Source organism: Acanthopagrus latus, chromosome 16 (genome assembly GCF_904848185.1).
Source record: "Acanthopagrus latus isolate v.2019 chromosome 16, fAcaLat1.1, whole genome shotgun sequence".
NCBI lineage: Eukaryota > Metazoa > Chordata > Actinopteri > Spariformes > Sparidae > Acanthopagrus > Acanthopagrus latus.
The window spans coordinates 23769759-23782133 of NC_051054.1; the positions used below are offsets into that span (position 1 = coordinate 23769759).

Genomic DNA, 12375 nt, shown 5'->3' on the forward strand with positions numbered 1-12375 from the left:
TCCAAGGTTTGATGAGAGAGTAAGGCTTTCCAACAAGTTAGAATCGAGTTTAGGTTCAGGATTGATTAATAAGATAGTATAAAGCATATAAACACAGTACATGTAAATACAGGCATCATACTTTTACCCAAAACTTTGATAGTTACAGTCTTAAGACTTTTGTTATGGCTGACTTTCACTTTCACTGGGGATTTCGTGACACAAACTCTAAAACTCAAGTATGACTTTTAGCTACTTTTAGCAATACTGGTTTGGTGGAACAAGTGAATATTAACGAAGCCATCATAAATATATTTATGTACCTAGTGGCCTGCTATAGAAGCTTCTGATCTGTTTTTAAAGCTGTCGGTTGGCATCTATGAAGAACCTAATAGACAAACACAATAAAGCAGGAGCAACAGATTTAGTTTATAAATCTTTATTACCAAAAAACTTTGGAGCATAATAACATCAACCTCATGTTCTACGGAATCACACTAGTAGCCTTTAAGCAGTTGTCACATCACAGCATAGCAGTCAGATATGAATTCTAGTAGCATTTATTCCAGTTAAAGCAGGAAATGCCTGACGTTAGCTCCACTTCACCCTCTGCTTTCACTTCTCTCCTGTGATGCTGCATAGCACTGCAGCTATTTGGTGTCCTTTGTATTCATTTTTTGGTTGCACAATGATGCCGCGACCCATAGACAGAGAGCAGAGTCTTGGTGATTATTTTGGTGATGAAGTGAATTATGGGAGAGTAAGACATGGGAACAGATGGGCACACAGTCAGCAAAGCAGAAACACAAAAATGAACAGCGTAGACACACATTTGCAGCACTGTGTGTGATGGCGTTGATCCAATAAAAAGAAAAAAGCTCCAGTGAATCCAATATTTTTGTCCTCTGACATCAGTGAAATTATCACCCACTCACTGAAAGGTCCTGAAGGGCTTTTGGAACTAACAATGCAGAGGAGCCTTTAAGTGCATAGATCAACAAAGGCAACACACCAACCGCAAAAGAGACAGATCGCAGCACTACTTGCAGCATCAAACTACAGTGTTTCACATCATCTCACTTGCGTGATATTGTTGATTTTAAAAAGAATCTACAAATACTACATTTTTACAATGGAATAAACATTTTTTTTTGTCAGTTTTTACTGGTTTAAAGGAATTTATTTGGGTTGTGGGTTTTCTGGTACCAACAAACATTTGAACATAAAGTTCCAGCTGATTTTCAAAAGTCTTCTTAGTCTTGTGATCTTTGACCATTTTATAAAATCTAACATAACGTACAAATGTTTCAGTTAAAATAATTTAGCCTGTTGCATACTGATGTTCTATTCAAAAGGTGAGCGGAAATGTTAGTGATGGATTCCAGTCAAATCTCCATCTCCACAACTCCAGTGTTACATCTTTCTCCTCCTCCTCATCATCATTCTTGTGCTTTTAGAAATACCTCTGCTGTCAGTCATTAACAGTGCAGGAGAGACAGGTTCATATATACAGACAGCAGTTCAGACTTTTTTCATTAAGTTCATTGTCTCCAGGACATACACCCTTGTAACATCCTCCTTTGCTCTTTGCTCTGACCAAATGGGCTGAATAGAATGCACCAAGTGTTTATAATCACTGATACCAAAATTTTCCTGTTATTGAGTTTAGTTTCAGAAAGGGAGATGAGTGAAAATATTAAGAATTTGAAATGTGTAAATAAAATTGTGTGCATGTAATTTAGGTAGACGTGACAGTGTGAAAAACTGAATATTTTTCATTTCCTAAGTTTGGTAGCATTGCCTTTATTGTATTTTACAGAAGACAGACAGTGTAGTATATCAGTGACTAGGATTGATTTATGCCAATATTGTCTTTTTGCATCAATGTCTTAAATTTGACAGATTTGATTTGATGATGGATTGAACTATTTCTCCATTCATTTTCCAGACAATGTTGTGTGTTTGACATCTGTGTTTATTTATCCTTCAGTTCTTGTAGTCTTAAAAGTAATGCATACATTCAATTAAGAGAGCTGTGTTAGAAGTTATATCTGACTTAGTAATGTCTCTGGCTCAAATCCAAGGTGATAATACCATGGACCAGGGTATTTTTGCTAATAATGACAGCATTAAAATAGAGACATTACCTAAGTGAGTGTATGCTAGAGCAGAATATATGCATGTTGCACTAAATTTGACACTTGTATATTTTTGTCTCATTACATAAAGGGTCTGCTAAGCAACAAAACCATCTACCAAACCTTGGTGCATTCTGTCATAAAACTTGAAATCATTGCCAAAACTAATTCATTACTTGCAAAATTTCAACTCTCCAGATCTCAGTGAGTCTGGATTCAGTCTGAATCTCTCCCTTTCTGTCTCGGTTGTGCAGTGCTTACAACTGTCTGACGACGTAGCCTGCAGCAATACACCCTTCCAAAACACAGTGGTTTTCCCTTGTGGTAGAGTGAGTGTGTGTGTGTGTGTGTGTGTGTGCGTGTGTGTGCGTGTGTGCGTGTGTTCAGCTCAACTGTTAGGGAAGCCACCATCAACCCCCTGAAGGACAATGACTCCGTTTCAATGTATATTCTTACATTTAGGCGTGTGTGTGCATGTGCATGCTTGCGTGCGTGCGTCCTTGTGTGTGTGTGAGAAAGAAACTAGTGTTGGCTCAGGCTAAGCAACATTTCCAGTAAAGTGTCAAGAGTGTTGCATGCTGGGACAGAGTCTAAAGATGGAGGGTCAAAGACTGTAATTTAACTGGGAGGAGTCCCTCCAACCCTGCCTTGTTTATTTCTCTGTCCTCCGGTCACTATATCTGTCCCTACATCTGTCTTTAATCCCAGCATCCCTCCATCTATTCTCACTCTCTACACCTTTTTCTCCTTTATTTGCTTCAACTCTCTCTGTTACCAGTATTTGTTGTAGATACCGGAGGAGAGCAGTAGGACAGAAAAGCAGGAGAAATTTGATACATTCAGTTGCTCTGGTGCTTCTGATCACCCTCACTTTCAATCAACTTGCCCAGTGATGGCTAATTCCTGGCTTACAGTTTTTGCAGAATAGGTGGCCTCCCAGCAAACATCAGCAGGGCCAGACAGTGTGTTAGTCAGCAGTCAAGGAGTTCCAGCTCATACACTGAGCTTATTCTTAGTATTATGGCCTACAACTAGGCACATAGCATTTGTCCTCAGTTCCCGTCGGCTTTAAGTGTCATGGATTCTCAGACTTAAGACTTTAGGAAAATCTGGATCATCATCATATGGTCACAACATCCACAATTAAACAAAAGTAACAAGAAATTGGTGGCTCCTTTGCCTGAATACAAAACCCTCAATGTGGTGATAATGAAACAGCAGAGGCCAATTAATTCCAGCATTCTCATATATAGTGTAGTGGTGTTCAAATTAAATGCTAAAAAGATCCTCAGTCCTTGAGCTTAAATCTGTTTGCCTCACCTTGAAAGAGATAATGCTCTGGTGACAAGAATCCGACTCCATACATCCAGTGGCTGAGGTGCTAGTGAAGTGAAATGAGACTTCAGGCGGCAGGTGTCTGGAATCAAGTTTGCTTTTTACCTTCAAAAGTTTTAGCCACAAAATACAAACTCGACAAACAATTTCTTCACGCAGACACGTTTTTAAATGTGGCTCTGTTTTCCATTTAGACAGATTTCTAATTTAGGCTGTGTGCCAATGTAAAGGTAGATCTCCAGGCTTGCACTGTTTATCCAAAATACAAAGAGCACAGTTCAGGAATGGATTACTTGTGTCTTAGGGTTTGGACACAACCCATGAAGCTCTTGTATTCAGCAGACTGCAGTTTGAGCATTTAGTTTCTGTCTTTAGGCACACCCATTGACGTCCATTAGCTGGCTGTGTCTAACCATCAGTGTTTAGACACAGCCATACTCATACCACACAGTTTGGGGGTCGTTGTTTGGGTCAGGGGAAGCCGGTGTGCTTTTCGGCCGTTCAACAGATCCACACCTTGTTATCTCACTTTCTTTCTTTAAGTGGGAGGAGTCATCTGACCTCCCCTCTCTTAACACCTCCCTGTGCTCTGAGGCTTCATAAGGCCGTGTAGCAGGCATAGCCCTGACAGGTGTTACCATGGCAACCTCTCCATGGTGCTGGTAGGAGGAGGATGAAGAAAGGCTGTTGCAAGAGATAGCAGTATTCCCCCTCTCTCTTTCTTTCTCTGAGTATCTCTCTGTTTGCAGATTGAGGGAGGACGAATGGTGAATAGGCGAGTTTAGTTGGCTGCTATCTCCCTGCTGCTTGGTCAAGCAAGCAGAGAGAGGCCGTTCTCTCCCGTTAGCCCCTCCCCCTTGTCTACGAAAAACCACCTCTGATTGGCCTTCATTTCCACGGAAACTGTCTGATCTGTTGGAGTGCAGCAAATCAGCTGAGGCCAGGCTGAAAGCCCTGTTAAGTGACTGGCTGGTTCTCTGGATGACGGGCTGGCGTGAGGCTGGAGACTGACCCACAGGCTGGCGGGGTGAGGGCTTCACGCTCTGACCTGGCCTCTGGTTGGATGACTGTACAGTGGGTATGACATAGCTGGTAGGAGTAACTTGGTCTCTACCAGGTGGAGCTGAGGGGGCTGGACTTCTTGTGAAGTAGTCTGTCATCAAGTCCTCTCTGCTTCCTGTAGATACCTGTGAAAGGAAAAACAAAAGAATATAAATGATACATTGGAGCCTTTTTTAAGGCTTTAGCTAACACTAGCCCCTTGCACTCATGCCCTGCATCTCTGGATTTATAATGAGTTTCTTGCCCGTAGACTTTTCCCAGCCAACTCCCTAGGCCTAAGTCTGGGTGAGTACCATGTGCAAATAGAAAAGACGACTGTCCTGAGTAAATTCATTGCAAGTGAGTGGAAGTGTAATCTTTCGTGTTGGTGCTGGTTTAATCAGTTGTTACACGTGCAAATGTACACCTGGACATATGAATATGGTATTTAAACTGCCTATTGTCAAAATTCTACAAAACATCAAGCCAGAATATTTCACCACTCTTTCTCTCATGCTTCCATATTGCCTGTTAATGCTGCTGGACACACCACTCAAAAGCAGTTATCCATCTGTGCCAAACAAGTTGGCTGCACCGTGTCTTTGTGCGAAGCAGAAAAGGTGAATGGATGGTCTCTACATGCATGGTTCCCACTATGAAGCACGGAGGAGGGGGTGTGATGGTGGGTGGTTTGTTTTGTTTGTTGACATTGTGTTTTTTATATATATGATTATTTATATACTATATATATATATATATATATATATATATATATATATATATATATATATATATATATATATAATACAATATATATATACAAATATATATAACATACAACATTATATATATATATATATATACATACATACACACATATATATATATATACACACACACACACACACCTGATCAAAATTTTAAGACAAGTTGAAAACACAAACACACACACACACACAAACTTGTAATTCTTACTTCCAACATATGCATATATTACCATAGGTGGTGAGTTTATATTGCTCTCTTGTAGAAACTCTTCCAGCGTTACCATCTCACTTCCAGGAGAAGATGGCCGTGTCATAGATCTAACCCGGACTCCACGCTGTGGTTGGGCCCTTTGTGGTATGTGGTCATATGGGAGGGTGGAACTACGTGACAGAGTCTGGTGTGATTGGCTGAGACCCATGACATCATCACTAGAGAGACTGGCTGGGCGACCTTGACGATCTGATGTGTCTAAGATGGACCAAAATTAGTGTTATTACTGACAGAAACTGGAGAACCACCTGATAACACTAATAATAGATAGTCACTTGGGTCTGTTATTAAGTAATGCATTTAAATTACTCTTGAAAATAATCTGCTGAAAGCAAAGGTGTGTAACCATTTTACTTTGGGTAGGTTGTTCTTCTCTCTGTCCGTCTGTCTCTCTCTGTATCTCTCTCTATATAGATATATCTCTATATATCTCTATAGATCTATATCTATCTATATCTATCTATATCTATATATATCTCTATATCCATATCTATATATCTATATCTATCTATATCTCTATATCTATCTCTCTATATATATCTATATCTATATCTCTATATCTATCTCTATATATATCTATCTCTATATCTCTATATATCTATATCTATCTCTATATATATCTATATCTCTATATATCTATATCTATATCTCTATATCTCTATATATCTATATCTATATCTCTATATCTATATATATCTATATATATCTATATATCTATCTATATCTATCTATATCTATATCTATATCTATATCTATATCTCTATATCTATATCTCTATATATATCTCTATATCTATCTCTATATCTATATCTCTATATATATCTCTATATCTATATCTCTATATCTATATCTATATATCTATATATCTATATATCTCTATATATCTATATATATCTATATCTATCTATATATATATCTATATCTATATCTATATATCTATATATATCTATCTCTCTCTCTCTCTCTCTCTCTCTCTCTCTCTCTCTAGTAATAATTCATAATACACTGAAAAGCAGGTTGTCTTTCACCTGTGTTAATACAACCCATCTGTGCTGATATGTTGACCTACTTCATTGGCTGCTGTTGGAATGCAATTGTAATGTCTCCTTTCATCTGCCATTTTTAAGCATTACTCAAAACCACAAGTATTTGTCAAAGACCAGGTTCCTTTTGTCTCTATTGCTTCCTTTTACAAGGTACTCATGGATTATTTATCTTTCCTTTCCTTCCTCCAATTCAGATTTCCACACAAGACAGAAAAAGACCAAATAGCTACACTCAAGACTGGTTGAAAGTTATGCACTATATTAAATTATTCCAGATGCTGATTTTCACAGGTGGTTTACAAAATAAGCACTGTACAGGATGCCAATATTGTTAGATTATAAAACACCATCTCAAAATGCAGGTATGTGAAAATGCTTACACCTTAATCTCTTCCTAAAAGTCTTCCTGCTAGATTCTCAATTTTCAAGTAATGTTACCATCAGTAATTAATATATGAATTACCTTGTCCATCTTCTCCATTCATACGCTCACTGCTGCTCCCTGGAGTACTGGTGCAATAAACACCCCGGTTCCTGTCAGTCAAACCTGCAGACCAAACAGAACACTGTAGGGAAACATTCTGGAGCTGTATGCCACAGCAGGACCATCCGATGTGGTGTGAAGAACATAAAGTAGCAAAAACGTCAAGCAAGACATTATGAGTGCATTCATCAATTCAGGTACACTGGAAGCTAATGAATTATTGTTATAATCAGACAAAATGGCTGTAAATTTCATAACAATTTCATGGCTGGACTTTACGCAAAGGATGTAGCCATGTGGTTACTCATTGTTTTACTTTTGTAATTAAAACTTGAAATATTTATATTTTTGTTTATAACACAGTGTAACAGTAGAGTAAAGTACACTGCTATATATGCTAACACTTGTTAATATTATCCACTATTACCTACAATTCATGAAAGTCAGGCTGTAGAGACAAAACCTTGGAACACACACACACACATACACATACACATACACATACACATACACATACACACACTTACTAGTAATACTGGCTGGCTGACAACCAAAACACGCACCCATTTGTGTGTGTTTTGCATATGGAATGTGCAAAGTGCATTAGTTTTTAAGTGCATGTACAGTATATATGATGTGTGCAGTCTTGTGTGAAGGTACAAAGATGAGTCTGATGGGGATGATGATGTGTATGGTTAAAAGGATGATGATGATGAGGAGAGGGATTTTAAAACAGTCCATTGGCTGACATTGGCTGGCTACTGATGCCGTCAGCTGAGATGTCTGCTGATGACCAGAATCGTAGTCTTCTGCTGAGAGACAGGGAGGGACGGGAGGAGGAGGAAGGTGGGGAGAGGAGCTTCTCTTGACTTTTACTGCGGAGGAAACAGAAGCGTTTTGGGGTGGGAGGCGCTGAGATGAATGGAGAGAATGGAGAGAGACAGGTGGGACACAGAAATGTAAGGAAAATGAAACAATGACAGTAAGTTAATCAAAGAATAAAGTGGGTTAGGAAGTTATTAAGTATGTGACTGACAGCATGCAAAATAACAAGATATCATGCAAGAAAATCAATTTGAGTAAAACAAAATAACTCAGTATAAATCCATGCATTAGATTGATCAAGACTGAGCTCAACTCACTCTGAATCCAGTCAAAGTATGACAACTGGTATAAAGTACAGTGTACATGAACAGACAAACTTAAGGGATAACTCTGGTCTGTGTTGGAGTTGTTTGTCCTGACACATCTGGCTCAGCAGAGTGACTTCTTGTTTGTTTAATATTGTCTCCTTAAAGCTGCAGTCTGAAATTTTGAGAAAAAAGTGGACTCAGCCAGAAAATTTGAATGAGCACAGCTCCCAGGTCCCTCCTTCTTCCTCTCTGCTGGACTGCAGCCCTGCCCTCCCCAAATAGCAGCCTGTTGTGAACACGTAGACTTGTAACCATGGTAACAGAGGACCCCAGATAACCAAGACGGCCCGTTTAAAATAACAACAAATAAAATAAACCCAGATTGTTCTATTTCTGACCAATACAACTAAATTGCAATGGGGAGTGCCTCATGCCGAGTCACTGTACAGAGTATATACAGAAATTCTTAAACTGAATTTAACACCTTTTAATACCTTTTTTAATACCTTCACAATATCTTTTAAAACAAACACGATATTAATTCCTCCTCTGTGCACTGTTTAACAGCCTCTTGCCTTCTAAATGCAACTAACAGTGGAGTTGCATTTTCATTGGTGTACAGGTCACGGCATATTTTATCCCTTAGACTAGCACTGTGTTTGACCAGTGTGTTATGTTTTAAATGCAGTGCCAGCATGACCTGCAGATTTTGTGTTCCCCACATGCTGTGGGTATCGACTGCAAAATCTGGAGTTCATGCATTTCGTCTCTCTGAGACCTTAACCAGCAAAATTTGCGCACTCATTCTTCATTAAAAAACATTATTTTCTGGCCTTTTTTCGCCACACTTCTGTCTTCAGACTTGGACTCATCCTCTGAGTTAGGATTTGACTCATTTGGCACATTTCTAGGCTTATCGTGGGAGAAAATAACTCAGAGATTCCACCAGATACATGTCCGGAGGGTTACTGCTTCAATCTGGTTTTGCAGTGCCGCAGTATGTGCTGTAAAAACAACAAGACGAAGTGTTCCTGACCGAAGGATTACCTCCACGCTACGTGTTTTATTAAAAGAGATCTGATTCATACACTGAAGTCTGAACTTCTTCGGAGACTTAGCAAATCTCTACCTCACAAAGGAGAATTTCCACAACACTTTGCTAACCACTAGCCATTAAGACAAAGCTAAACACCAAATCCTGCAGCTCCCTCCACTTCTAAAAATAACGCTTCAATTTTTATCTTAGTTTTCTTTCTGGCTCCATCCAATTTTGTGTATTTACACTGCTTTTCTTCGTCTGTCTTCTTATTTCTTCTCTTTGACGTGGGCAATGGTGGGGCATTTTCAGCTCTGTTGCTTTTCCGCCATTATATACAGTTTGGGTTTGAATGTATCTGACCAGGTAAGAGCAGGCATCGCACCTGCGAGGGGGAAGGGCACTGCACAGTACAGGCTGTGTGAGGGAGGGGGGACTGCCAGCAGTGTATGCACAAGAATGATTGACACTTCTCAGACACTCCCTTTGGCTCTGATTGGTTGTGTTGATCTGGGAGTGGTGGACCCACAGACAGTAGAAAAAGATACAGGTCAGCTGTGTAAAAAATCCACTGTCAGATCATAATGACAATTTTAGCAAATATAACAAAAAATAATTGCAGAGTACAGCTTTAAATAAGCTGCATAAATTCCACATGCCAGGAGAACTAAGAGTGAACTGAGCTCAGCCAAGAGAAGAATCCCATTTCAGTGTAGAGCATTAAAAAAAGACAACCCATGGAAATGAAAACATAAACTCAGAGTAGGCCATGCATTAAAATTCTACTAAAGTTCTACTATGATGACAGAGTAATGAAAAGTAAGTGTCCAGTACTGTATAGTGGTTTCCAAACCCATTTTTATATGTGACCCTAAATAAAAAGCAATTAAAGATATGGTTGAGTACCAATTTATTTTATACTATTGTGAAAGATGATAACAGTTGAAACATCACCAACACAGTAACATTATCACTGTGTAAACCTTCAGCCAGTCAAACCCAGGCAGGGAAGCCCCAACTGGACAAGTGAGGATGATCCTAGTTATTAAGCCTTATGGTTTTATCGTGTTATCATAAGATAAGTAGTTAGCTTCTGTTGTTGAGTTATAATCTCAGGCAAGACAGGGTGCAATTTATCTGACTGGCAATCAGGAAACAAACTGCCTCAGGTTCACTCACTTTACATTCTTCAAAAGGATCAGCTTCAGCTAGCACAAAGTATTTGGATTATCGAACTGTTCATCTAAACCCAATGTTTGTATGTATTCATTGGGTTTTCAATATGTTGACACAGGAATAATTTTCTGTTACTGCAAAGCAACAAGGGAATTCCTGTTGCAATTTCAGATTGTAGAGTAATTCCTGACAAGCCAAGAAAAGCCGTTTTTTTTTTTTTTTTTGGATGTCTAGTAGGAGGGAGTATAAGTGTCAGCATTTTTCTGTGTATTACAACATATTATCACAGTCACTTTTAATAGCACTTCCATCTAGTCACAAGAGTATTGCAAAGGCACACAGGTCCTGATTGTGTCGCAAAAAAAGATTCTGTAAACATAATTGATAGATAGAAATTTGTAATTATCTTTTGAATTTTTTTTTTTTTGTGTTGTTTGTATTTTGCCTGCAACTACTAGTTATTTTCATGTTCACTTACTCTGTGGATCATTTTATTGATTAATAGAGTAGCTGTTTGTCATAGAAGGGGAAAGAAACCAGAAAATATCAACATTTACTATTTCTACTGCAGAAGCAGGGCCTTGTTAGCATTGACATCCCACCAGGAAACAGATTCAGTGGGTGTTTATCGAGTGTGGGATACAGAGGTGTAGAACAACTGTGAGAAAAGCAGTTAGTCAGTCAGTTAAGTGGTGGTCACCTGCACTCTCTAGAGGAGCAGATAGATGAGGTGCACCTTATCCAAGTCACCATGTTCCATCAGCTTTATGGTTTAAATTGGATGCATTTAATAGTTACTGTATGTACATTTCATAGTAGAACATGAACCCACCCATCTAACAACATCTCCCGGTAACAAATGCTATATAAGGCTTTGAAATTTTTGGATGTGAGCATATTTACCTCGGCAAATGGGCGTGAGGGGTGGACTCTGGGGTCCTAAGCTGAGACTGCTGGTGTGGCTGTTTTGGGTACCATGGGTGTGGTCATTGTCCTGCATGTCACTTGCCATCCGCTCTGGAAGTGGGGGTGGAGTTTCAGGGTGGAGGAGGGGAGGAGGAGCAGGTAGTGGGATGTCTGGGGCGCTCTTGGCTCGTTCTCTATCGTTTCCTCCCTCCTTGTCTCGTTCGCCCCCTCTCTCCCTGCTGCTTTCCTTTCGGGGTTTGATCAGTTTAACGAAAGCTTTTGCTCCAGACCACTGACTCTTCCTGGAAAACACACAACATTTATATAATTTACCAAACATCAATATCTGAAAGACATTGAGCAGATTACTGCAAAAATATACACAGCTACTCCATATAGTGTTGTCACAATACCAAAATTATGACTTTGGTACGATACCTGCCTAAAATATCTCGATACCGATACTGAAACGATACCACGGCAGAAAACTAGAACATCATCAAAAGTAATGGAAAAGTAATGGAAATGGTTTATTTCTTTTATTAAGCGTTAGGGTTCAACACTTCAAAAGTCAAAATAAAAATACATATTTTTGTAAAAGCTGCTGAGCTTTATAGCTTCTGTATCCAAGAAGACATTTGCTCTCAGAGATTATTAAATAACCAGATTTTTCATCAAAAGCTCAGTGCTTATAGTAGAAAAAAAATTAAAAGCACATTAACTACAATTTCATTTAGCATTAAAATAATGAACATAAATGACATTAACTGTAAGTCTGGCAATTCATAAAATAAGACGATGCTTTATTCGTCCCACAAAGGGGAAATTTGCAATTTGCATTTCATATTGATAAAGTTCAAACCCTGGATTATTAGCAGGCAAACTACATTAGTGCACTAAAGTACAACACAAATGACCTGGTGGAAGTCTGTGCTCTAATCAGACCATTTTCAGTTACAATGTATATTATAAATTATTGACAAAAATGTACATGCTATGATGATATTACTCGTACTGATTAACTTAAAGTAGATAATTTATAAATGGTGTTGTTGATCAGCAT

The 12375-nt window shown here is 38.8% G+C and overlaps 1 protein-coding gene across 7 annotated transcripts in view; it reads right to left on the minus strand.

Moving 5' to 3' along the window:
• Positions 1-402: 402 nt before the first annotated feature.
• ccdc88c (coiled-coil domain containing 88C) overlaps positions 403-12375 on the minus strand; it is a 69417-nt gene continuing 57444 nt past the window's right edge. For 3 of the 7 annotated variants that reach the window (XM_037125196.1, XM_037125194.1, XM_037125198.1), the window contains 5 exons: positions 11310-11614; positions 7811-7936; positions 7041-7124; positions 5491-5729; positions 403-4639 (listed from right to left, as the gene is read on the minus strand). In XM_037125196.1, coding sequence (XP_036981091.1) covers positions 3875-4639; positions 5491-5729; positions 7041-7124; positions 7811-7936; positions 11310-11614 — 1519 coding nt within the window. In that variant the 3' untranslated portion in view covers positions 403-3874. Of the gene's footprint in view, positions 4640-5490; positions 5730-7040; positions 7125-7588; positions 7974-11309; positions 11615-12375 lie in introns of those variants that run through there. The other 4 variants (XM_037125197.1, XR_005079535.1, XR_005079534.1 and 1 more) reach the window with 4 other exon arrangements.